General features: G+C 47.9%; 1 protein-coding gene across 1 annotated transcript; it reads left to right on the top strand.

Moving 5' to 3' along the window:
* The first annotated feature begins 5,588 nt into the window (after positions 1-5,588).
* On the top strand, positions 5,589-26,199 carry LOC140195588 (aquaporin FA-CHIP-like). The gene is made up of 4 exons (XM_072254194.1): positions 5,589-6,058; positions 18,881-19,045; positions 23,212-23,292; positions 24,713-26,199. Exons 1-4 carry the CDS (start codon positions 5,693-5,695, stop codon positions 24,890-24,892), a joined length of 792 nt encoding a protein of 263 aa, XP_072110295.1. The 5' UTR covers positions 5,589-5,692; the 3' UTR covers positions 24,893-26,199.
* Positions 26,200-27,800: the final 1,601 nt, after the last annotated feature.

Genomic DNA, 27,800 nt, shown 5'->3' with positions numbered 1-27,800 from the left:
AGAGACAGGGAGGAGTGTAGGGAACGGAGGTGGTTACAGAGACAGGGAGGGGTGTAGGAGATGGAGGGGTTACAGAGACAGGGAGGGGTATAGGGTTTGGAGGGGGTTACAGAGACAGGGAGGGGTGTAGGAGATGGAGGCGGTGACAGAGACAGGGAGGGGTGTAGGGGATGGAGGGGGTTACAGAGACAGGGAGGGGTGTAGGGGCTGGGGTGATTACAGAGACAGGGAGTGGTGTAGGGGACGGAGGTGGTTACAGAGACAGGGAGTGGTGTAGGGGATGGAGGGGGTTACAGAGACAGGGAGGGGTGTAGGGGACGGAGGTGGTTACAGAGACAGGGAGGGGTGTAGGAGATGGAGGGGTTACAGAGACAGGGAGGGGTATAGGGGTTGGAGGGGGTTACAGAGACAGGGAGGGGTGTAGGAGATGGAGGGGGTGACAGAGACAGGGAGGGGTGTAGGGGATGGAGGGGGTTACAGAGACAGGGAGGGGTGTAGGGGTGGAGGGGTTACAGAGACAGGGAGGGGTGTAGGGGCTGGGGTGGTTACAGAGACAGGGAGGGGTGTAGGGGATGCAGGGGGTTACAGACCAAACGTTAGAATGGGGAAGAAATGTGATCTAAGTGATTATGACCTTGGAGTGATTGCTGGTGCCAGACAGGGTGGTTTGAGTATCTCAGAAACTGCTGATCTCCTGAGATTTTCACACACAACAGTCTCCAGAGTTGACAGAGAATGGTGCAATAACAAAGAAACATCCAGTGAGCGGCTGTTCTGCGGGTGGAAGTGCCTTGTTAATGAGAGAGGTCAGAGGAGAATGGCCAGACTGGTTCAAGCTGACAGTAACTCAAATAACTGTACATGACAACAGTGGTGTGCAGAAGAGCATCTCTGAATGCACAACACGTTGAACTTTGAGGTGGATGGGCTACAGCAGCAGATGACCACGGACAGGCTCTCAGTGGCCACTTTATTAGGTACAGGAGATACCCAATAAAGTGGCTATGAACGTATACATTATTGTAATTTATTGTATTTTGTATGTATTGCGCTGTACTGTCGTCACAAAACAACAAATTTCATGACATACGTCAGCAACATTAAAGCTGATTCTGGTTCTGATTCAGCTCGGCCGGGAGCTCCCAGGACCTGCCCTCCTTCGCACCCACGCACCTTCCCTCGTGATCAGTCCCCACCCTCCCTGTTCGCCATTCCCAAGGTTTAGCATCTGACCAGACACCAGGGATCAAACCATGCCACTGCATTAGGGCAATGTGCTATCAGGATGTGGATTTAAACTCGATAGTTTTGCTAGCAGGTGGTGGGGTGGAGATATGTCTCTACCAAAGGAGGTGTAAGGTGCTCCTTCCCTCCGCGAGCCTACAGGTCACCCTTGGGCAAGGTGTAGCACCTGCTTAACCCCCCGATCAGGGTCACGTGAAGCTATGGAACAGCTGGCGGATGCTCGTATGAGCACAAGTCCTGGTTATGCGACCACTAACACCAGGCAGACAATCTCTGAAGGGTATTGATAATGGGCTGGGGTCACCGGTCTAGTAATGTCACTGCCCAGAAGAAGGCAATGGCAAACCACTTCTGAAGAAAAATTTGCCAAGAGCAATCATGGTCATCAAAAGACCATGAAAGACCACGCACATAACAAACAACCAAGTTTCACTAAAATAAAGCACTCAGCGATATGATTTAATGATCTCATGTGGTGTCGTTGTTAATTCATAATTGCCTCATTTGCTAAGATACAGGGTAAAGCTTTGATCTGTGTGTTCAATATGTTGAGGTACTAAAGGGAAACAGAAAGCAGACTGTAGAGCAACACACACAAGATGCTGGAGGAACTCAGCAGGTCAGGCAGCATCTATGGACATGAAGAGTATAGGGTTACAGGTACAGAGACAGTGAGTGCAAGGTCCATGGAAAGCAAGATGTCTCAGACAAGGCCGACTATTCATAAATGGTGAGGAGGCAGAAAGGGTCTCCAGTTTCAAGTTTTTGGGGGTGAACATTACGGAGGAGCTCTCTTGGTCTGTCAACACAACCTCGACAGTAGGAACTAACCTACCTGAGGTACTTAAGGAGCACTAATCTACCCCAAAAGTTGCCAGTCAACTTTCATCTATGTGCGATAGTGAGCATACTGACATACAGAATGACTGTGTGGTACTCTGGCTGTAGCAAGACAGATTACAGAGCACTCCAATGAGTGATTAGGACAGCTCAGCACATCATCAAGACATCAACTACCAGACCTGGAGAACATTTATAACTCTCAGTGCCTATGGCATGCTCATAACATCATTCCATCCTGGACACTGTCAGTTCAATTTCCTGCCATCTGGTAGAAGATACAGAAACATCTTAGTCAAGACAGTAAGTCCAAAAAGCAGCTTTCCCGAGGGCTGTTGTGCAGCTGAATAATGCTACACCCCGCACTGCCAATGACCTTTGAGTGTTATGACTATTGAAGTCACTTCTTGCATGTAAATATGGAGTTTTATTTTTAATTAAGCCATATTGCATCCATGCTAGGTATCTGTATTGCACCGACTGAATTAGCACCCCAATTTTATTGTCCTGAGCAATGACAATGAAGTTCTATTCCATTCTATGGAAATTATTAAACTTATATACAGTGTTGAAGCTGTTTATCCCCATGAGTTAATGTTTGTGTTGATCTTCTGCAAGTGTTACTATTAATAAAATGTGTATATAACATTAGGGCTTTGTACGGCAACAGATCTTCCTGAGAAGCAAGAAACTGCCGAGCGTACTGGACATCGCAGTCTTATAAGGAAAGGTTGAGCGAGATGGGGCTTTTCTCTTTGGAGCAAAGGACGATGAGAGATAACTTGATAGAGGTGTGCAAGATGATAAGAGACATAGATTGAGTACATAGCCAGACACTTTTTACCCTTCTAAAGTTTCTACATCCTTCTTATAATGAGGCAACCAGAAATGACCACAACACTCCGAGTGTGATCTAACCAGGGTTTTATAGAGCTGCAATAATTCCTCGTGGCTCTTGAACTCAACCCCTTGACTAATGGAGGCCAACACACTATATTCTTTTTTAACCACCCTATCAACTTGTGTGGCAACTCTGAGGGATTTATGGACTTGAACCTCAAGGTCCATCTGTTCCTCCACACTGCCAAGAAACTTGCCATTAACCTTGTACTCTGCCTCCAAGTTTGACCTTCCAAAGTGTATGACTTCATACTTTTCCGGTTGAACTCCATCTGCCGCTTCTTGGCCTAGCTCTGCATCCTGTCAATGTCCCATTGTAACCCTTGACAACTTTTACACTATCCAGAACACCACCAACTTTCATGTCATCTGTAAACTTACTAACTCACCCTTCCACTTCTTCATCCAAGTCGCTTATAAAAATGACAAAGAGCAGGGGCCCTGAAGCAAAGTCCTGCGGAACACCGAGGGTCACTCTCGATACGATATAGGAAGTGGCAGCCGTCAGTTGAAGGACATTAACGTTATAAATTTCCAGAATAAATAAATATTAAAGATAGGAGTGAGACAATAGTGTTCATGAGTTGATGGACCATTGAGCATGGACATCTGTTTCTGGAAAGAAGCTGTTCTGAATCATTGAGTGTGTGTCTTCAGGTTCCGGTATCTCCACCACCCCGATGGCAGTAATGAGAAGAGGGCATGCCCTGGATGATGAGGGCCCTTAATGATGGATGCCACCTTCCTGTGGCAGTGCCTTTTGAAGATGTCCTTGGTGGTGGGGAAGGCTTGTGCCCATGATGGAGCTGGCTGAGTTTACACTCCGCAGCCTCTTGCAATCTTGTGCAATGGAGCCTCCAGATCGGGAGGTGATACGACCAGCCAAAATGCTCTCCACTGTACGTCTGCTGAAATTTGCTAGTGTCCTGGGTAACGCACCGAATCTCCTCAAAACCCTGGCAAGCCTTCTTTGCGATTGCATCAAGCATTGTGTCCAATATGAGGGGTGATCTTATTATCTTGCTGAAACATTAAAGACGCTGAAGGGGTTTGGGAGGGTAGATACTACGCCTTCCCAACACAGGTTAAAAACTTGTTCTTCAGTGTTTGAATTTGAGCTTCAGTCCAGCATCTTCCACACAACACAACACAGCACAACACAACACAACACCACACCACACAACACCACACAACACACCACCACACCACACCACACCACACACCACACCACACCACACCACACCACACCACACACCACACCACACAACACCACACAACACAACACCACACAAGGCTCAGATGTCCTCTTGGTTTGTGAGAGCTCTCTGAAGAAAGTCACGGTCATTCAAGCAGGAAAACAGGCCCTTGGGCTCACCAACCGTGCTAACCTATCCTACAATCCTCATGTGTTGTTCCTAGAAAACGAGAGGGCTGTAGGTTCCGAAGGGGGTTTGAGAGATCAAGAGAGATTATTGAGAAAGGGAGAGGTGTAGGGACCAGAGGGGGTTACAGGAATTGGAAGGGGTTTGCAGAGATTGTGAGAGGGTTACAGAAATAGGGAAGGGGTTACAGGGGTTGGGAGGGGGGGTTATAGAGATAGGGAGGCATTATTGAGATAGAGAGGAGTGTAGGCACTGAGGGAGCTTTGAGAGATCGAGAGAGATTCTTGAGAAAGGGAGAGGTGTAGGAACTGGAGGGGGTTACAGAGACAGGGAGGGGTGCTTGGGCTGGAGGGGTTTATAGAGATAGCGAAGGGTGTATGGGCTAGACGGGGTTACAGAGACAGAGAGGGGTATTTGGGCTGGACGGTGTTATAGAGATAGTGAAGGGTGTATGGGCTGGATGGGGTTACAGAGACAGGGAGGGGTGTTTGGGCTGGACAGGGTTACAGAGACAGGGAGGGGTGTTTGGGCTGGACGGTGTTATAGAGCTAGCGAAGGGTGTATGGGCTGGAACGTATTACAGAGACAGGGAGAGGTGGAGAGGTGTAGAGCTGGAAGGGGTTACTGAGATAGGGAAGGGTGCAGACATGGAGGAATTTATATAGGACGTGACACAGGGGCCCGTGGGGTTAATGGAGACAGGGAGATGTGGAGGATCAGTGGGTGATAGTGTGGGATGAGGGGCTGGAGAGCGGTACAGAAAGAGGGAGGGGTGCAGAGGCTGGGGTGGTTACAGAGACAGGGAGGGGTGTAGTGGATGGAGGGGGTTACAGAGACAGGGAGGGGTGTTTGGGCTGGAGGGGGTTGCACAGACAGGGAGGGGTGTAGGGGATGGAGGGGGTTACAGAGACAGGAAGGGGTGTTTGGGCTGGAGGGGGTTGCACAGACAGCGAGGGGTGCAGGCAGTGGAGGGGGTTACAGAGACAGGGAGGGGTGCAGTTCTCCACCCAGGCTACAGCCGGGGTCAGGACCGAAGCCGGTCGCTGGTGTTGGGAGGTTACAACATTAACTCCCCGCTCCTGTCCCGGCGGACGGAGCACAAAACCGGGCAAAGGCAGGACGCACAAACAAGAGTTCAGAAAGCAGGAGGTCTCCGGGACGTATCGGAAACGCCTCCTTCCCCCTCCCACCGCTACCTCCATATAATGTCTGACGAGTGGCCCCTCCCTCACTTGGAAACTCTGCGAGGAGCGGAGAGGTCCATTTCCCTCAGTAACTCCTTGAATGGTGTGTCCGGAGGTGCTGAGCAGAGACATTGAGGGACAATGAGGGAAGTCAGTCGCCAATCCTTCTGGAGGGCAGTGCTGGCTGAGTTCCTGGGGATGACCATCTTCGTCTTCCTCAGCATCGGCTCGGCCACCAAGTGGACGGGGAGCCACATCCCCGCCGACATCGTGCAGATCTCCCTCTGCTTCGGGCTGTCCATTGCCACGCTCGCCCAGTGCCTAGGGCACATCAGCGGCGCGCACCTCAACCCCGCCGTCACCTTCGGCTTGCTGGTGGGCTGCCAGATCAGCCTGGTGCGGGCTGCCGCCTACATCGGCGCCCAGGTGCTGGGAGGGGTGGCCGCCAGCGCCATCCTCCTCGGGATCACTCCGCCGTCTAGGAACAGCACACTCGGACTCAACACGGTAAGTGCCGGGAGGTTGAGGGGTGGGAGACGCGACGATCCCTCACCGGTAACCTCCAGCGCGGCTTCGTGACCCGCACGGTTTCGGGACGCTACCAGCAGCTCAGCGTGGTGCCGCTCTTGAAACTTTGCAGGTCAGGATCTACGCCGGGGACAGCGACGGTCATCAATCCGGGACGAAAACCTGCTTCAGGACCATTGACAAAGTAGCGGCGTGTTATTGACGCACAGAACAGTACCTGTATAAACCCAGTGCTTGGGGCTCTCCGTTAGTCGAGGTCGGGTACAGACCCAAGCCGGAGCAGTACGGTATCGAGAGCACAAGCGGCAGGCATCCTCTCTCCACGCAGCTAATGAATCCAAGTGAATGGCAGGGAGCACAGGGTCCACTTTGGCTCCGGATTCCCCCCCCCCCCCACCCCGCGGTTTACCCCCGAAGCCTTCCCCGTGAATGGGTGTAGCCGCGAGGCAGCGGGGGTTTGAGATCAGAGTTTTCCTTCTCTCCCAGATGAGCTGCCAACCACGACTGACGAGCCCCATCTGCCCGAAGCGACTGGTTTTAATGCGCCAGGTAACCTTCCTCTTGTCAGTAGAAACGGTTCCGCCGAGCCACACGTGAAGACCCGGAGCCGAACTTGGTTGTCACAGACTATCTGACGCGCCCTATCTCATCGGGAGCAATTGAAAGTCTGCAGGTGCTGGAAATCCGAGCAACACACACACACAATGCTGGAGGAACTCAGCAGGCCAGGCAACATCTATGGAAAAGAGTACCGAAACCCTTCGGCAGGAGCATTTAAAAGATAGTGGAACCTTATTCCCCACCCCCTCCCCCTCCCCTCCCTTCCCGGCTATGCCAGCCTTCAGGAACCAAACCCCACTTCACCAGCAACCTAACCCTTCCGTCCTGCACAGCCCGAACAGCGTTAAGGCAATCACTCGGGGTTTGCCCCTTATTGTGTGTCTGCACTGCACTCACTGTAAGGGTAACACTCTTTTCTGCGTTCTGTTATTGTCCCCCCGTCCCCCCGGTGTTACCTGGATGTACTGAGCCGATGAAGGATGTTCGGATGGCATACAAAATAAACTTTCCCGCTGTGGCTCAGCACTGTTTCAAAACAAACTTCACGACACGTGTCGGCGATAATAAACCTGATTCTCTATAATTAAATAAGTAGAGCAAAAGAGACCCAAAAAACAAGTGAGGTCGTGCTCACGGGTTCATGGTCCACTCAGAAATCGGATGGCAGAGGGGAAGAAGCTGTCCCTGAAGCGGTTCCTCAGACCCCCGCACCTCCTCTCTGACGGCGGCAGTGAGAGGGTGGCCAAAAGGGAAAGCGCGGTGCTGGAAGGTAAATGAAGTGCCAGAGCTGCGGGCAGGCTGATCGGGAGATGAAGAGTTCGTCTTTAGTGCCTTTGACAGACGGATTTATCGCTCGGAGAGATGCGGGAGATCGCCGATCTGAAATCTGGCGCGATTAAGTTAAAAACGGCCTGAGGGAATCGGGGTTAAATTTCTTCAGCAGTCTGTTTGCTAAAAAGTGAGACAGGGCTATTTATTTATTTATTTATCTATCTATCTATTTGGGATACTACTACTACTAACAATAATAAGTACTTAATTGATGCTGTGTGGGAAATTCTTTCGTTACAGCAGCAACTTTGAAAAACACACTTAGCAGTTTGCAGACTTAACTAATGGTAATAATACACACAATAATAATGAACCAGCGCGTAGGAACCCCCGATTTAACTCTATCCTAATCACAGGACAATTTACGATGACCAATACTGGAGCGCCCCGGAAGAAAGCGACGCGGTCACGAGGAGAACGTACAGATGGCGCAGGAATCGAACCCGGGTTGCCGGTACAGTAACGCGTTGTGCTAACCACGACGCTACGGTGCCGCCCGCAAGGGGATTCTGCAGGTGCTCTAGGCCCAGAGCAACGCAAACAATATCCGGGAGGAACTCAGCGGGCCTGGCAGCATCTGTGGAGAGGAATGGACAGTCGACCTTTTGGGGCAAGACCCTGCATCAGGACTGGAGAGAAAGGGAAAGGAGGCCAGAATAAGGTGGGGGGGTGGGGAAGGGGAACAAGCTAGAAGGCAATAGTTGAAGCCAGGTTGATGGGGGGAAGGGCCGATGATGCCAGAAGCTGGGAGGTGCTAGGCGGAGAAGGTCAAGGGGTGAAGAAGGAGGGATCTGACAGGAGAGGAGAGTGGATTACGAGAGAAAGGGAAAGAGGAGGGGCACCAAGGGGAAGAGATGAGAAGAAGAGGTAAGGGGAGTGGGGGCAGTTGGGAGTGGAAGAGGGAAAGGAGATGGGGAAAAGAACCGGAAGCTGGAGAAATCGATGCTCATGCATCAGCTTGATGGAACTTAAGGTGCTGTTCCTCCAGCCTGAGAGTGGCCTCATCATGGCGGAAGAGGAGGCCCTGGACCAACATCTTGGAATGGGATTGGGGACTGGAATTGAAATGATTGGACACCAGGAAATCCTGCTTTTTGCGGATGCTGTGAAAGTGCTTGACAAATCTGCCTAGGGTGATCCACAGGAAATGCTGGAGGAACTCAGCAGGTCAGGCAGCATCTGTAGAAAGGAATAAACATTATTCTTTCCCATTCCCTACCTTCTTATTCTGGTTTCTTCTCCCTTCCTTAGAAATGATCCCCTTCACCCATCCAACAATCTCTTTGACCCCCCCCCCCCCATCAGGCAGGAGGTACCGAGGTACCGTAGCAGTAAGACTGTTAGGATAGGATGCAACCCAGGCCGTAAGACTACTGAACTCCCTGTCACCACCCAGGTCTCATCACTTATGAAGTGCCCATATCATTGCACTGTTTGCTTTTTAACTTGTGATGTAAATACACCTTATTATTTGTCGATTTATTTGTAGTGATATTACTTTGTGTGTTTCATGTGAGTTGTACGTACTGTGTGGTGCACCTTGGTGCAGAGGGATGTTGTTTCATTTGGCAGTATACACGTGTAGTGTTGAAATGACAATAAACTTGATCTTCAACTCCAAACTTTCCAGCCTTGCTGCAGAGTCTTGGCCCGAAACTTCAACTGTTTATTTTCCTCCATAATGCTGCCTGACCAGCTGAGTTCCTTCGGCATTTTGTGTGTGTTACCAGGATCCTTTGCGGTTACAAACCCTATCTCCCAATCTACCTGGCCATGGTTTTGGCCATGGTTTTGGCCATGGTACAGTGTTATTTGTCTCCTTGCACCACACTTTATCTGTAACTAACACAGTATCTGTTGCTTTATACAAGCTGGGAGTTCGTATCTCAGGCCCAGGAGTCCAAAGCATGTGAGTTATGGTCTCTAGGCAACAGGATGGAGACTATTAACACCGATAGAGAAACAACTTCACGCAGGGTTACAATGCAGATTGTTGGTATGAACTTGATACCAGCACCCGATAAGTTTAAATCAAAATGGATTAAATTGGCATCAATGGGATAGTTTAATAGCCTGGATACCATAAAAATAATCAGCCATATTGGCAGGACTCTCAAGATCAGATTGCACTTGAAAAACAGAGAGAAGTTTTGTGCCCCTTATCTGAGAAAATACGTGGAGAGTCCAGAGGAGTGGATGTAGAGGGGATGTTTGCTATAGTGGGGGAGTCTAGGACCAGAGGGCATAACCTTGGAATAGAAGGGTGTCCATTTAGAATGGAGATGAGGAGGAACTTCTTTAGCCAGTGAGTGCTGAATTTGTGGAATTCATTGCTACTGACAGATGTGGAAGCCAAGTCATTGAATATACTTAAAAGTGGAGGTTGATAGGTTGTTAATTAATAAGGGTGTCAAAGGTTACGGGGAGAAGGCAGGAAAATGGGATAGAGAGGGATAGTAAGTCAGCCTTAATGGAATGGTACAGAAAACATGATGGGCCAAATGGCCAAATGTTGCTCATATTGCGTGTCTTATGTTCTAAACATTTCCTATTCATGTACATGTCAAATATTGTAATTTTACCCCTTTACCACTTTCTCATCCCAAATACCCATCGCCCTCTGTGTGAAAAAGTTGCCCCTCATGCCCCCTTTTAAATCTTTCTCCTCTCTCATTAAACCCTGGGCTCTCTACTTTAAGACTCTCCGACTCTGGGGAAAAGCCAGTGATCATCAAACTTATTTATGTGCCTCAGTTAGAGCGTCTCAGTGTCACTGATTGAGGCTCAATTCCCACTGTTGTCTGTAAGGAGTTTGTATGTTCTCCCTGTGTTTTTCTCCTGGGGCTCTGGTTTCCTCTCCTATTCCGAAGACACTTAGACCCACGGCTTAGGGTTACTAAGTTGTGGGCATGCTACGTTGGTGCCAGAAGCACGGCGACACTTGCTGGGCTGCTCCCCCACCCCGCACATTGCAAATGATGATGCAAAAGGACGCATTTCACCATACGTTTTGATGTACTTGTGGGTCACAGAGTCATAGAAAAGTACAGCACAGAAACAGGCCATTTGGCCCATCTAGTCTGTGCTGAGTCATTTAAACTGCCTACTCCCATCAGCCTTCAGATCGATAGGAGGAATAAATCTAATCATTTAAATTAAGAGACTATTAATGTCATACACTAAGGGGTATAGTGATAGGACGGGGAAATGAAGGGGAAGTGACAGAGAAGGCACAATATTGTTGATCTTGTTTCTCTCCTTGGTTCTGAGGAAGCATCCTTGACTTGAAATGTGAACTGGTTTCTTTATCCACAGATTCTGCCCAACTTGTTGAGTTCTTCCTCAGCTTCTCTACCTTTCACTTCCCATTCCAGCAACTTCATTTATCTTTCGCTGAGGGTGGGCAAAGCTTTGAAGGGCCGAGTGGCCTGCTCCTGCTTGTTAGCAGGAGTAAACCAGTGAGGTGGAGGCAGGCTGCCTGACTGTTAGTAAGGGACGCACAGGGTAAGATCCCAGCGCTGGGAGGGTGGGGGTGGGGGCAGTGGGGATTGCCCTGGCCCTGTGGTTGTTTACACTCTGCTCCTGGGCTCCCTCTGATGTCCTGCCACTGTCCGCCGGCTATTCAAGTATCAAGGATCAACTATCTTCACCAATTTACATGTATTCGGAACTTGCTGTGGTGTGGGCACGGCATGCAACAAAAAGCTACATTCAACAATTACAGAGAATAGATAATTATATAGAGAAAAAACAAAGTTAGTGGTTAAAGTCCGGATATCGAATAACCTCTGATCTCTGAATCTATCGACACTGATATAATTATTTATTTATACAAGAATCTGTTTCAGTGTGTATTTGTTAATGTGTGTGTTTTTGTATCTGTGTCTGTGTTTGTATGTATTTGTGGATGTCTGTGTCTGTGCTTGTGTGTGTGACTACATATCTGTGTGAGTGCAGTGTGTGAGTGTGTGGGTGAGCGTGTGTGAGTGCAGTGTGTGAGTGCAGTGTGTGAGTGCAGTGTGTGTGTGAGTGCAGTGGGTGAGTGTGTGAGTGCAGTGTGTGTGTGAGTGCAGTGGGTGAGTGGGTGAGTGTAGTGGGTGAGTGTGTGTGAGTGCAGTGGGTGAGTGTGTGAGCACAGTGTGTGTGTGAGTGTGTGGATGAGTGTGTGTGAGTGCAGTATGTGGGTGAGTGTGTGAGTGCAGTGGGTGAGTGTGTGAGTGCAGTGTGTGTGTGAGTGCAGTGGGTGAGTGTGTGAGTGTAGTGGGTGAGTGTGTGTGAGTGCAGTGTGTGTGTGAGTGCAGTGGGTGAGTGTGTGAGTGCAGTGTGTGTGTGTGAGTGTGTGTGAGTGCAGTGGGTGAGTGTGTGTGAGTGCAGTGGGTGAGTGTGTGAGTGTAGTGGGTGAGTGTGTGTGAGTGCAGTGGGTGAGTGTGTGAGCGCAGTGTGTGTGTGAGTGTGTGGATGAGTGTGTGAGTGCAGTATGTGGGTGAGTGTGTGAGTGCAGTGGGTGAGTGTGTGTGAGTGCAGTGTGTGTGTGTGAGTGTGTGTGAGTGCAGTGGGGGAGTGTGTGAGTGTAGTGGGTGAGTGTGTGCGAGTGCAGTATGTGGGTGAGTGTGGGTGAGTGTGTGAGTGCAGTGTGTGTGTGAGTGTGTGCAAGTGCAGTGGGTGAGTGTGTGAGTGCAGTGTGTGTGTGTGAGTGTGTGTGAGTGCAGTGGGTGAGTGGGTGAGTGTGTGTGAGTGCAGTGTGTGTGTGTGTGAGTATGTGTGAGTGCAGTGGGTGAGTGGGTGAGTGTGTGTGAGTGCAGTGGGTGAGTGTGTGAGTGCAGTGGGTGAATGTGTGTGAGTGCAGTGTGTGTGTGAGTGTGTGAGTGCAGTGTGTGGGTCAGTGTGTGCGAGTGCAGTGGGTGAGTGTGTGAGTGTAGTGGGTGAGTGTGTGTGAGTGCAGTGGGTGAGTGTGTGTGAGTGCAGTGTGTGTGTGAGTGCAGTGGGGGAGTGTGAGTGTAGTGGGTGAGTGTGTGTGAGTGCAGTATGTGGGTGAGTGTGTGAGTGCAGTGGGTGAGCGTGTGTGAGTGTAGTGGGCGAGTGAGTGTGTGTGAGTGCAGTGTGTGGGTGAGTGTGTGTGTGTGCAGTGGTGAGTGTGAGTGTGTGTGTGTGTGTGTGTGTGTGTGTTTAATATTCATGTCTCTCTCCACATCTGTGGGTCTGTGAATGCATCTTAGGGTCTCTCTGTTGATGTGGGACTTCAGGCTTCTGCCCGATGGTAGTTGTGAGAAGATGGTACGGCCTGGAGGATGGGAATCTGCTGATTCTCCGCTTATTGCCCCTCCCCCTTCGCTCTTTTTCCATTCACCATTCCAACTCTACTCTTATCCCTTCCCTTCTCCTTCTCCGCCCATTGCCTCCCTTTAGTTCCATCCCTCCTTCCCTCTCTCCCAGCGTCTACTGTCCTCTCCTATCAGATCCCTTCATCTTCAGCCCTTTACCTTTTCCACCTATCGTCTCCCAGCTTCTTACTTCATCCCCCCCATCCACCTTCCCCTTCACCTGGTCTTACCTTTCGCCTGCAAGCTTGTAGTCCTCCCCTTCCCCTACCTTCTTATTCTGGCTTCTGTCCTCTTCCTTTCCAGTCCCACTGAAGGGTCTTTGCCTGATACAGTGACGGTTTACTCTTTCCCATAGACGCTGCCTGACCTGCCGCGTTCCTCCGGCATTTTTTGTGTGTCACTCTCCTGGCTGTCAGGTTCCGGCTTGCCAGCACGCCAAAGAAGGCAGCCATGTTAAATTGCCAGAAACGTTCGATTTCTCTCGTCTCGCCCTAACATGTGAGAGGGGGCCATGGTGCAGCTTGTAAAGGCGCTTTGTCACAGCCCCAGGGGCCTGGGTTCGATCCTGACGCAGATCACTGTCTGTGTGGAGTTTGCACGCTCTCCCCATGACCCTGTGCCCTTCCTTCAGGGAGTGGTGGTCTCCTCCCACGACCTGGAGGCGCGCAGGTCAGTGGGGGAACTGACCGTTGTAAATTGCCCCGAGTGTGTGGCTGAGTGGCAGAAACCTGGGTGCTGGGAATGTGGGAGGAATAAAATGGGATGAATGCAGAATTAGTATAAATTGGTGTTGTGGGTCAGCATGGAGTCAATGGGCTGAAGGGTCTGATTTCCTGCTGTACCTGTAGGAATCAATGATCCTGCCTTGTGCATGATCACACGTGATCAGAAAGACATCTTGAAAGGATGTGGCTGGTTCTGTGATGTCCTGAGATTATTGTAGGAATTTTACTTATTTTAATTCAGAGGTACAGCGTGGAACAGCTCTTCTGCCCAGCAACCCACCAATTTAACCCTACCTCATCACGGGACAGTTTACAATGATCAGTTACCCTACTAACAGGTATGTTCATTACCCTGTGGGAGGAAACCAGAGCAACCCACACGTTCACAGGGAGAAGGTCGAGTGCTGTGGGAGGGGTGTGGGGCACGTGGCAGAGAAGGAGTGACCGGGGGGAGGGGGGTTTGGTGCGAGTGCACACGGCAAGATCATTTGGTTTACTGATCATTACAGAATGTCTCTCTGGTGCTTCCTGCTCCCTCCCCTCTCCCTTCCCCTTTTCCCAACCATGATTCCCTTCTCCCTGCCCCCTTCCCACTCTCAGTCCACAATAGACCCATATCAGAATCAGGTTTATCATCACTCACATATGTCATGAAATTTGTTTTTTTTTGTGACAGCAGTATAGCGCAGTACATAAAATTACCACAGTACTGTGCAAAAGTCTTAAGCACCTTAGCTCCATATATGTGCCTAAGACTTTTTGCACAGCTCTGTCTATTTATATATTATTGTAATTTATGGTATATTTTATGCATTGCAATGTAGTGCTGTTGCAAACCAACACATTTCATGACATATGCCAGTGATATTAAACCTGATTCCGATTCTGGTTCATTGACCGTTCAGAGGTCATATGTCACAGGGGATGAAGCTGTTCCTAAAATCTCGAGGGTTCTTTATATTCCTCAGGGGACTTGTGTGATTTCAGCAGCCTAAACCTCACACGTGCTTCTTTTTCGATATGGGCTCGACTTGCGTCTCTTGTCATCCTAGGTCAGTTATAAAACACTAAAACACTGCACTCCTGGGGTGTAGTGTCCAAAGTTCATAGTCTGAAATAGAAGATAGTTATAAAGCCTGCTAATTTCAGCAGCCCAAAGCAGGTCATAAATACCTTGTGATATCTCACATTGTCTGTTAGCTCACGGGTAGACATCTAGTGTGCAACCCAGAAGAGCCCAATTCAGAAATCTAAGTCAATGCTTAATACTATGTTTGAGGGGGGGTTCCTTATGGAACCTCCTCCGCTGTTTGTTCATTGTCCACCAGGGCTTTGATCTGATCCATTGATGGTAACATTGCCTACCATGGTCAACTACAACACCCAAAGCACCGGAGGAACTCAGTGGGTCAGCCAGCATTGATGGAGGGAAATGGACAGTTGACATTTCTGGCCAAGCCTTTATTTTCGTAATTTGCACTGGACTGGAAAGAAAGAAAGTGCAAAAAGAAAAGCATAGTGAGGTAGTGCTTATGGGTCCGTGGACCACTCAGAAATCTGATGGCAAGAGGGGAAGAAGCTGTTTCCGAATCATTGAGTGAGGGTCCTCAGTACCATAATGGTAGTAATGAGAAGAGGGCATCTCCGGATTGTGAGGGTCCCTCGTGGATGTTGCTTCTTGAAGATGTCCTCGACGGTGGGGAGGGTTGTGCCCCGTGATGGAGCTGGTTCAGCCTACAACCTCTCGTGTTCCTGTGCAGGTGGTGATGCAGCCAGTCAGAATCCTCTCCAACAATCAGCTGAGAGTCTTTGGCGATGTACCAAATCTCCTCAGGCTCCTCACAGAGCATAGCTGCTGGCGTGCTGTCTTCTGTTGAGAAATATTAAAATGATAGGTAGGACGCTAGAGGTGGCCTCCTTGTTTTGTGCCGAGTATTGAGTCCACCTGTGCATATTAGCTTGTTATTCAGAAGAACTTATCCCAGCATGGGAATCTCATGGGACCATGTGCATCAAGCCACCATAAATTCAAACATCTGGGAGCTTTGGCAGTATGAGTCTGCCTCGAGAACCGGCCACTTCTAACACAAACTGGAGAGTCTGCGATTGACTCTGTAAACACATTGAACAATCCATGTGATTTGAATTTATTTTGTTTATTACAGACACTTGGCAATGAAACACCATTTTATACCTCACAAACGGCCTTTGAGTTGTGCAACTTACACAGTTTCACCCTTTGATCCCTAGCGGTCCAGTTTTACAATGTCATGCTCCTTAACAGGATGGTCTAATTTGGCATAGTGTGACTGTAAGACACAGAAGCAGAATTAGGGCATCAACCCCATTCTCCTCCCTCCTCTCCGTAACATTTGACACCCTTACTAATTGAGAACACACAGTCCTGTGCAAAAGTCTCAGGCACATAGAAAAACTTTCTGCAAAGACAAGATGCTTTCAAAAATAATGAAATGAAAGGTTTCTAAATATAAAAGAATACTATAAAGAGCAGTAAACAGTTAAAAAAACTAAATCAAATCAATATTTGGTGTGATCACCCTTTGCTTTTAAAACAGCATTGAATCTCTCAGATACACTGTCGTGCAGTTTTATAAGAAAATCGGCTGGAAGGTTGTTCCAAGCATCTTGGAGAATTTGCCACATTTCTCCTGCAGACCTTGGCTGTCTCACTTGCTTCTGTACCTCCAGGTAGTCCCAGACAGCCTCGATGATGTTGAGATTAGGACTCTGTGGAGGCCATTCCATCTGAAACCATATAAAAAATCTAGGGTTTTGCACAGTACGGTATCAACCTCTGTTTTAAATCTACCCAATGACTCGGCCTGCACACCAGTTGTGGTGATGAATTCCACAGATTCACCAACATCTAGCTGAAGGAATTACTCCTCATCTGTGTTTCCAAGTAATGAGGGCTTAGGCAGGACTGTTTCAACTTCTGCTGATCACCGATTTCATTCACTGAAGTGCCATAGTTCCCAGCAAGTGGGCGGCACTGGGTGGTGAAGCAGGATGTGGACTACAGTCCTGAAGAAGGGTCTCAGCACAAAATGACAACTGCTTATACTCCTCCACAGATGCTGCCTGACCTGCTGAGTTCCTTCAGTATTTTGGGTGTGTTGCTCTAGATTTCCAGCATCTGCAGAATTTCCTTTGTCGAGGACAGCTTCTATTCTAGTATTCATCTTCATTATGCGCCATGTTGTATGACATCATTATTATGTGCTGTGTTGTATGACATCATCATTATGCGCCATGTCATATGTCATGGGCTATCATGGTCCTTCCATCACCTTGATTAATCTTTGGCAAATTTTTCTACAGAAGTGGTTTGTCACTACCTTCTTCTGGGCAGTGACTTTAGAAGACGGGTGGCCCCAGTTGCTCTTCAGAGATGTCAGTGGTGGCATAACCAAGAATGTGATGTGTACCAGTTGCTCATACGACCATCCACCATGTGCTCCCATGGCTACATGTGACTTTAATTGGGGGGGGAGGTGCTAATCAGGTGCTACACCTTGTCCAAGGGTGTTCTGCAGGCTAGCCGAGGGAAGGAGCACCTTACACCTCTTTTGATAGAGACGTATCTCCACCCCACCACCCTCTCCCACTGTCATCAGACTCTTAAATGGACCTCTCATATGCCAAAAGATGAGCTCTTGATCTTCCAGTCTACCTTGTGTGGCCCTTGAATGTTGATTGTCTATCTGCCCATGAACAGTACAGTATTGTGCAAAAGTATGTATATTTAGTTAGGAAGCCTAAGACTTTTGCACAGAACTGTAGTAATTTTCTGTATTGCACTGTACTGCTGCAGCAAAAAGATACAAATTTCATGATGTATGTGAGTGGTGATGAACCTGATTCTGATATGGGTCTCTATTGTGGACTGAGAGCGGGGAAGGGGGCAGGGAGAGGGGAATCATGCTTGGGAAAAGGGAAAAGGGGAAGGGAACAGAAAGCACTAGAGAGACACTCTGTAATGATCAATAAGCCAATTGTTGACCTTGCCTGGTGTCTCATGCTAGGTGTCTCTGCAGCTGTGCAAACCTCTGCCCCTGGTGTTCCTTCTCTGCCATCTGTCCCACACCCCTCGTGTGATGCTCCACCCTCACCATCCTTTGCTCCCACCAGATTTACAAACTCGCTCTCGGCTCCACATTGACAAATGCAGGACTGTGCAAAAGCCTTAGGCATCCGAGCTCTGTATATATGCCTAAGACCTTTGCTCAGTGTTGTATGTGTGGAAGAGGTTCACCAGGATGCTGCTTGGATTTGAGGGTATGTGCCATTACGAGAGGCTGCACAAACTTGGGTTATTTTCTCTGGAGTGGTGGTGGCTGAAGGGAGATCTGACAGAGATTTATAAAGTTTTGAGGTGCAAACATACAGTAGAGAAATTGTGGTTTGAAATGTCTAAATGTCTAGAGGGCATATGTTCCAGGTGAGAGGAGTTAAATTCAAAGGAGATGTGGGGGGCAAGTTTTTATTTACACAGAGAGGGGTGAATGCCTGGAATGCTCTACCAATGGTGGTAGTGAAGGCAAATACTACAGAAGTGTTTAAGAGACTCTCAAATGTGCAGAGAATGCACTGATACAGACCATGTGCAGGCAGAAGAGATTAGTTTAATTGGGCGTCCTCATTTTAATTATCTTAATTATCATCCTGTTTCTGTGCTCTACTGTTCAAGGTTCAAAGTAAACTGATTTACAAAGTTGTACTGTTGTTTGTTACTGTATTCAAAGTTCCAAGTCCACCCTGATTTGTTTCCTCGCGGGTATTCACGGTAAATAGAAAGAAACACAATAGAATCAATGAAAAACCTCTTACGACAGAAAAGGACAACGGACTATTGTGCACAAGACTACAAACTGTCAAATGCAAAAATGATATAAATAAATAATAATGATGATAATAAATAAATAAGCAATGGATATTGAGAACATGAGATGTCGAGTCCTTAAAAGTGAGTCCATAGGTTGTGGAATCAGTTCGGTGTTGAGGTGAGTGAAGTTATCCATACCGGTTCAGGAGCCTGATGGTTGGAGGGTGATAACTGTTTCTGAACCTTGTTGTGTGGGACCTCGGGCTTTGTACCTCTGCCCGATGGTAGTAGCGAGAAGATGTTCTAAGTGACGATTATAAACCAATCCAGTTCAATACTGGATCAGCTCAATTAATGATCTAATTGGATGAGGGAGTGGACTCGAGGGGCCCTAATTTCGGACGTGTTTTTGCTGTTTTCACTGACGGGGGTGGAAGCTCACTCAGGGGGAGGAGGGGTTACCGCTGGCGCCGTTCCCTCACCATTCCCGTGGCTATTACTACACCTCCTCTTTCAGCTGTCGGATGGCGTGACCCCGGGGCAGGGTCTGGGCGTGGAGTTGATCATCACCTTCCAGCTGGTCCTCTGCGTCTTTGCGACCACGGACAAGAGGCGCACTGACCTGTCCGGGTCCAGGCCACTGGCGATCGGGCTCTCCGTCACCATTGGACACCTGATGGCGGTGAGTAGGAGCGGCCGCCACGCCGAGCAGAATGCTGTGGGCAGGGAATGGTTGTGAGGGAGGAGGGAGGGGGTTGTGGGAGGTGTTGATGCACCCTTGTGTTGTAGATTCAGGTAGTGAAGAAACTCAGGTGGAATTTAATGCAGACAAGTGAAAGTTGTTGCACTTTCGGAGGACCAACTAGAGTGGGACTTACATGGTGAACACAAAGGGCACTAAGATGGAAGGATCAGCACTACAGATCTATTATTCCTTGAAAATGGCATCACAGGTAGAGAGGGTTGTAAAGAGAGCTTTTGCCCATTAGCCTTCACAAATCAAAGTACTGAGTACAGGAGCAAGGGCGTTGTGCTGAAGTTGTATGATATTTCGATGAGGCCTAATTTTGAGTATTGCGTGCAGTTCTGGTTACCTACCTACAGGAAAGATATCAATAAGACTGAAAGGCAAAATTTACAAAGAGTTTTCCCGGACGTGAGGAGCTGAGTTATAGGGAAAGGTTGAACAGGTTGGGACTTTATTCACTGGGGCGTAGGAGAATGAGGAGAGACTTGATAGAGGTATACTAAATGATGAAGGGTGTAGATAGAGTAAGTACAAGCGGGCTTTTTCCCTAGAGGTTGAATGAGACTAGAACTGGAGGGTCTTAGGTTAAGGATGAAAGGTGAAATATTTAAGGAGATCTGAGAGGGAAGTTATTCACTCAGAATATTGAATGGTCCCCCAGTACAATAAGGTGGACTCGACCCCATAACCTGCCTTGTTATGACCTCGCACCCTATCGTCTACCTGCACTGCACTTTCTCTGTAACACTTCATTCTCCATTCTTTTATTGTTTTTCCCTTGTAAGACCTCAATGCACTAAATGACCAGTATGGATGGCATGTAAAATCACGGTATTCACTGTACCTCAGTTCATGTGACAATAATACACCAATTTATTAACTTATCAATATAACTTCTGGTTACCCCTTCGGTCACCAGTACATTATGATTAGGCCACAGCAATGCTAGAGGCTTGACTGATAGAACCATAGAACCATAGAAACTACAGCACAGAAACAGGCCCTTTGGCCCTTCTTGGCTGTGCCGAACCATTTTCTGCCTAGTCCCACTGACCTGCACACGGACCATATCCCCCCATACGCCTCCCATCCATGTATCTGTTCAATTTATTCTTAAATGTTAAAAAAGAACCCGCATTTACCACCTCGTCTGGCAGCTCATTCCATACTCCCACCACTCTCTGTGTGAAGAAGCCCCCCCTAATGTTCCCTTTAAACTTTTCCCCCCTCACCCTTAACCCATGTCCTCTGATTTTTTTCTCCCCTTGCCTAAGTGGAAAAAGCCTGCTTGCATTCACTCTATCTATACCCATCATAATTTTATATACCTCTATCAAATCTCCCCTCATTCTTCTACGCTCCAGGGAATAAAGTCCCAACCTATTCAACCTTTCTCTGTAACTGAGTTTCTCAAGTCCCGGCAACATCCTTGTAAACCTTCTCTGCACTCTTTCAACCTTATTTATATCCTTCCTGTAATTTGGTGACCAAAACTGAACACAATACTCCAGATTTGGCCTCACCAATGCCTTATACAACCTCATCATAACATTCCAGCTCTTATACTCAATACTTCGATTAATAAAGGCCAATGTACCAAAAGCTCTCTTTACGACCCTATCTACCTGTGATGACACTTTTAGGGAATTTTGTATCTGTATTCCCAGATCCCTCTGTTCCACTGCACTCCTCAGTGCCTTACCATTAACCCTGTATGTTCTACGTTGGTTTGTCCTTCCAACGTGCAATACCTCACACTTGTCAGTATTAAACTCCATCTGCCATTTTTCAGCCCATTTTTCCAGATGGTCCAAGTCCCTCTGCAGGCTCTGAAAACCTTCCTCACTGTCTACTACACCTTCAATCTTTGTATCATCAGCAAACTTGCTGATCCAATTTACCACATTATCATCCAGATCATTGATATAGATGACAAATAACAATGGACCCAGCACTGATCCCTGTGGCACACCACTAATCACAGGCCTCCACTCAGAGAAGCAATTCTTTACCACCACTCTCTGGCTTCTTCCATTGAGCCAATGTCTAATCCAATTTACCACCTCTCCATGTATACCTAGCGACTGAATTTTCCTAACTAACCTCCCATGTGGGACCTTGTCAAAGGCCTTACTGAAGTCCATGTAGACAATATCCACTGCCTTCCCTTCATCCACTTTCCTAGTAACCTCCTCGAAAAACTCCAACAGATTGGTCAAACATGACCTACCACGCACAAAGCCATGTTGACTCTCCCTAATAAGCCCCTGTCTATCCAAATGCTTGTAGATTCTGTCTCTTAGTACTCCCTCCAATAACTTACCTACTACTGACGTTAAACTCACCGGCCTATAATTTCCCGGATTACTTTTCGATCCTTTTTTAAACAATGGAACAACATGAGCCACTCTCCAATCCTCTGGCACTTCACCTGTAGACAACGACATTTTAAATATTTCTGCCAGGGCCCCCGCAATTTCAACACTAGTCTCCTTCAAGGTCCGAGGGAACACTCTGTCAGGTCCCGGGGATTTATCCACTTTAATTTTCCTCAAGACAGCAAGCACCTCCTCCTTTTCAATCTGTACAGTTTCCATGGTCTCACTAATTGATTCCCTCAATTCCATAGATTTCATGCCAGCTTCCTTAGTAAATACAGATGCAAAAAACCTATTTAAGATCTGAAACAGAATAGATGGGCAGAATGGCCTGCCACGGACCCCTACGGAACACCCATTTTTTGTGCCATTCTCATCACTCTATTATACCCGTGTGTATTTCCGGTCACCTCACTACGGGAAGGATGTGGGGACTTTGGATGTGGAAAGTTTAAGGGGAACATGAGGGGAAACTTCTTCACTCAGAGGGTTGTGAGAGTGTGCAATGACCTGCCAGCAGAAGACTCAAGTCTCTTCGGAGAGAGTGCATAGAAGGTTCACCAGGATGCTGCCTGGATTAGAGAGCATGAAGGGGAACTTAGACAAGCTTTTGTATAAACTTTCCACCTTTCACCCCAACCCATGACCTCTGATTGTAATCCCACCTAACCTCAGTGGAAAAGGTCTGCTTCCATTTACCCCACCTATATCCCTCGTAATATACCTCTATCAAATCCCCCCTCAGTGCTCTATGCTCCGAACTTGAGTTCTAACCTAGTCAATCTTCCCTTATAACTCAGGTTCTCCAGTCCCAGCAACATCCTTGTACATTTTCTCTGTACTCTTTCAACTTTGCTTACATCTTTCCTGTAGGTAGGTGATCAAACTACCTACTACCTACCAAATTCCCTAATTGGAGCACACAGTACTCCAAATTTTTTTTTAGGCATCCGTTAGTCTCATGAGACCATGGAGTTGTGCCTTGGAAGGTTTCCAGGGCGCAGGCCTGGGCAAGGTCATATGGAAGCCCAGCAGTTGCCCATGCTGCCAGTCCCCTCTCCAGCCACCGATGTTGTCCAAGGGAAGGGCATTAGGACCCATACAGCTTGGCACCGGTGCCATCGCAGAACAATGTGTGGTTAAGTGCCTTGCTCAAGGACACAACACACTGCCTCAGCCAAGGCTCGAACTCACGACCTTCAGATCACTAGATGAACACCTTAACCACTTGGCCACGCACCAACACACTCCAAATTAGGCCTTACCAAATGTCTTGTATAACTTCAATATAAAGATTCATATATTCGGAATCTTTTCCCCAGGGTAGAAAAGTCAATTTCAAAGGAGATGTGACACACGGAGAGTAGTGCGTGCCTGGAATGTGTTGCCTGGGGTGGTGGTAGAGCCAGGTACATCGGGGATTGAAGAGACACTTAGGAGGCACATAAATGTGAGGGAAATGGAAGGACACAGGTATTGCATAGGTAGGAGGGATCAGTTTACCATTTGATTACTAATTTTAATTGGTTTGGCACAACATTGTGGGCCAAAGGGCCAGTTCCTGTTCTATTGAACTGTATATTCCCATCACTGGCCCTTTTAAGCCGGTTTAGATTCTGCTTGCCTTGACAAACAACTCCAGGTGTGTGGAGCCAGTGGGTACCCTGCAGAACTTCTTCCCCAAGAGCTGTGTATTATCCAGACTGCTCGTTCTCTCCACAGATCGGCTTCACCGGATGTGGGATGAATCCTGCTCGGTCCTTTGGTCCGGCGGCCATTACCGGCGATTTCAGAAATCACTGGGTGAGTTGGATGAGCGGATGGTACATTGTAAACCAATGGTCCACTAGGCCTCAGTTCTCAGCTTGGGTAAAGGTGGCCCGGGCTCCACCTGGGGACCTGAGCACACAGCTGGCAGTGCTGAGAGAGACACTTCTCAGATGCCTTATCAAGCAGTAGTAAATCAAGGCAACTGGACCTGCTGTGTTGTCTGAAAGATGTTTCACCACTCGTCCAAGAGGCTCCTTCAGTTCTGATCCACGGTGAGTAGTTTCTGGTTTATAAACTCTGTGAGTTGTTTAACTGTACTGTATAGCAATTGCATGAGGGTCTTTGAGAGTTGTAGAGGGAATGAGAGGGTCATGACTATTTGCACGAATGGAGGCGTGAACTGTTGTGGAGACACTGGGGTGGAGATGCTAGGACTGTATTGTAAGTAGCTGAGAGCTGTTGTAACCCACCTCCTCATTCAGGGATCGGTTTCCCAGTTTGACAAAGATGGCTTCTTTAATCCCTCCTTCAAACCACCTGTCCTCTCTGTCCAAAATGGACAACAGTTCACACCTCCATTCATATAAAGATAAGACTAATGACCCTCTCATTACCTCTACGATTCTTAACAAACCTCAAGTGATTGAACAAACCTCACAGAGTTTATAAACTGGAAACTACTCACATGGATCAGGACTGGAGAAGCCTTATGGATGAGTGGTGAAACATCTAGACAACACAGCAAGTTCGGTTGTCTTGATTTACTACTGCTGGATATACAATAATCTGGATGACTGAGAACCTTTATAAACATGTCAGATGAATTCTTCCTTTTCTCTTTTTCTATTCCCCACTATGATTCCCCTCACACCCCTGCTCTTCCTGTCAACTGCCCATCACCTTCCTCCGGTTCCCTCTTCCTTCTCTTTTCCCAAGATCCACTCTCCTCTCATATCAAATTCCTTCTCCTTCAGTCCTTTATCTCTTCCATCAATCACCTCCCAGCTTCTCACTTCATACCCCCACCCACCTACCTTCCTCCTCACCTGGTCTCACCTACCATCTACAGCTTGTGTTCCTTCCCCTTCCTCCGCCTTTTTATTCCAGCTTCTGCCTCCTTTCCTTTCCCGTCCCGATGAGGGGTCTCAGCCTGAAACGTTGACTGCTTATTCCTCTCCATAGATGCTGCCTGACCTGCACTTTCTGTGTGTAGCTCAAAACTTCCAGTGTCTGCAGAACCTCTTATGCTTGGGATATGGGAGGAGACTGGGGTGGAGGGGGTGAGGACACACAAATGCAGCCACAGGAAGATCATGCAGACTCCAGTCTGACAGCAATCGAACCTGGGTCTCTGGAGCTGTGGGTCTGTGGCAGCCCCCTGGCAAAAGCACTACACTCCCACAGACGGAGGGGCCCCTCGTGGTAACACCTGCCTCTGCTCCCTCTCCGCCAGGTCTACTGGGTGGGCCCCATCATAGGAGGAGCGGCCGCCGCCCTTGTCTACGACTTTGTGCTGACCAACCGCTACCAGCAGTCGTCTGACCGGCTCAGGGTGTTGACCGGCGGCATGAAAGAGGAGTACGAAGTGGACGGAGATCAAGACAGGGCGAGGATGGAGATGAAGCCGAGATAGAGGCGTGCCAACGGGGGGGCAGGGATGGGAAAGGACCTTCCCAGTGGTGCTAGGGGAGGGCAGGGTTTATAGGAATTGCTTCTGACTGGGTTAAATTCTGGGCGGGGTTGGTGGGTGGGCCAAGTTGGAGGCATAGTTTTGACTGGGTGTGTTCTTTGGCTGCAGTTGGGGGTGGAGTTTAAAATGGTTTAAATTTTGGGTGGAGTTAGTGGGTGGGTGGAGTTTTAATTGGATTAAATTGTGGGTGGGAAGGGTTGGACACAGAGTTTTGACTGGGTTAAATTGTGGGCAGGGTCAGTGGGTGGGCAGAGTTTTGACTAAATTGAGATTGTAGGTGGGGTCTTTGGTTGCAGCTGGGGACAGGGTTTCAGGTGGGTTAAATTGCGAGCGCCAATTGTGAGTGGGTGGACGTTTTGGTGTGCAGTGTTCAGGTTGGGTCTGGGGGGGGGGCAAAGCTTTGGCTCGTTTAAATCGTGGGTAGGGTTTGCTGGTTGATGAAGTTGGGGGCGGAGTTTCAGCTGGTTTAAATTGCAGCCAGAGTTTTCGGTGGTTGAGCAGTTTTAGGGGCATCGTTGGGAGTGGGGGGAGGGAATAAAATGAGATAGGGAAGGATTGGGATAACAATGTGTGCAGCGCCATTCACACAGATCGCATCATTCCATATACAAGTGGATCGAGGTGGTAAAAAGCAAACAGAATAGTGTGTCACAGTTGCAGCATAGACAGATGAATTAAGTGCCTAATGAAGTAGCCTGAGAGATCAGAAACCCATCCTTTAGAGCAGGGGTTCCTCTCGGCTCATGGTAAGGCTCCATGGCACAGAAAGGTTTGGGAACCCCCGTTTTAGAGCATGGGAGATCCATTCAAGGGACCAATTGGATAGCTTTTCACAGAAACAATGGACTGAATGGCCTTGTCTCGTGGTAAAGGCAGAATGCTGGAAACACTCAGCAGGTCAGACAGTATCTGTGGAGGATGACACTATCAGCGTTCCAGTTAGATGACACTTCATCAGGAAAGAAATGCATAAATTAGTAAATATCAGGTGGTCTTTGAGCTGAAACATTCACTGTTTCTCTCCACGCGGAGGCTGATGACCCAGTGAGTGTTTCCAACAACTTCTGGTTTTTATTTCCGATTTCCAGCATCTGCAGTTATTTAGTTTGACTCTGTTGTACAATACCAAATACAAAGCTATGCGAAACCATCAGGAGCCAGTATTGAATAAATAAGCTAATTCTATATTCTTTCATCAGCTATTACCCTCAGCATAATCTTACTGTGTTATTCTACAAATGGAGGGTGGGGGGGGGTGGGTGGTGGGAGCAGGAATATAACTGGGTGGGGGGTAGTGATGGGGGAGGAGGGTGGGGAGTCAGTTTGGGGCGGAAGGTGCTTGGTATCCAGAGCCTCGAACATTCACCGGAGCACAGCCTCCGCCTCTGCCTCAATGTCACCCTCCGCTGGTGGCTTCTGGTTATCCCAACAATTGGTAAGCAAGACTGACAAATATTCTCTATCACTCAATGGTCACTGTTATCAGGTACAGAAGTGAAACCCCATGTGGTTTCTGCTACTACAGCCCATCCACTTCAAGGTTCGACACGTTGTGCTCCTCTGCGCACCACCTTTGTAATCCATGGCTATTTGAGTTCCTGTAGCCTTCCTGTCAGCTTGAACCAGTCTGCCCCTTCTCCTCTGACCTCCCTCGTTAACAAGGCATTTTCACCCACAGAACTGCCGCTCACAGGTTATTTTTTGTTTTTTGCACTATCCCCTGTAAACTCTAGAGCAGGGGTTCCCAACCTTTTTTATATGATGGACCCCTACCATTAACTGAGGAGTCTGTGGACCCCAGGCTGGAAACCCCTGGTATAGAAAGTGTTGTGTGTGAAAATCTCAGGAGATCAGCAATTTCTGAGATACTCAAACCACCCCATCTGACACCAACAATCATTGCATGATCAAGGTAACCTAGATCACATTTCTTCCCCATTCTGATGTTTGGTCTGAACAACAACTCAACCTCTTGACCATGTCTGCATGCTTTTATGCATTGAGTTGCTGCCGTGTGAATGGCTGATTAGATATTTACATTAATGAGCAGGTGTACCTAATAAAGTGGCCACTGAGTGTATACATAGAATGAATATAACAAGCCACTGAAACCTTCTGATTTTTGTAATCTCTGATTTGTATATGATTAAACTCTGGAAGTGTAGAGGATGCTGGTGATACTACATCAGTCAGAAGCTCAACCCCATGAATGAACCAATTAACCCCTAAGAGTAGATGGGTTTTACAAACACCACATCCTTATCCAGTCATTTTGGCCACTAACACCTGCGTGGTGCATTTGTTATTCTTCCCACAGAGGCTGCCTGACGTGTTGAGTTTTTCCAGCATTTTCTGTTCTTAATGTTAGATTTCTGATATCAGCATTCTTTCCAATATGTTGTTTATGTATTGTTTAAATCTTTCTGTATATTCTACCCTTTGCATATAGATTCTATTTATTGAAATAATTCTCACTTCATTTTGTTACTCAAATAAAAATATGTCCAGTTATTGCCTCTGTGAATGAGTGTTTGTGAGTGTGTATGTGTCTATCAGTGTGAGAGAGAGAGTGTTTATGAGAGAGGGTGATTGTATATATCCGTGTGTGAGAGTATGTCTACATCTGTGTGTGAGTAAGAGAGTGTGTATGTATATATGAGTTTGGTGAGTGTGTAAGTGCGACTATTGTTTCATCATTGCATCTTGCACCACAGTATTATGAAACACTTTTGCTTATGTGCCATCTTCACGGAGCATTCAAAGCAGAATGGAGGGTTACTGTTACAGAGAAAGTGCAGACCAATAAACCACGGTGAGGTAAACTGAGAGATCACGAGTTCATCTTCCAGTG

The sequence above is a fragment of the Mobula birostris genome, chromosome 3 (assembly GCF_030028105.1).
Source record: "Mobula birostris isolate sMobBir1 chromosome 3, sMobBir1.hap1, whole genome shotgun sequence".
In the NCBI taxonomy this organism is placed as follows: Eukaryota; Metazoa; Chordata; class Chondrichthyes; order Myliobatiformes; family Myliobatidae; genus Mobula; species Mobula birostris.
The sequence above is the reverse complement of the archived record's forward strand: the minus strand, read 5'-3'. Positions and strand labels throughout refer to the sequence as shown.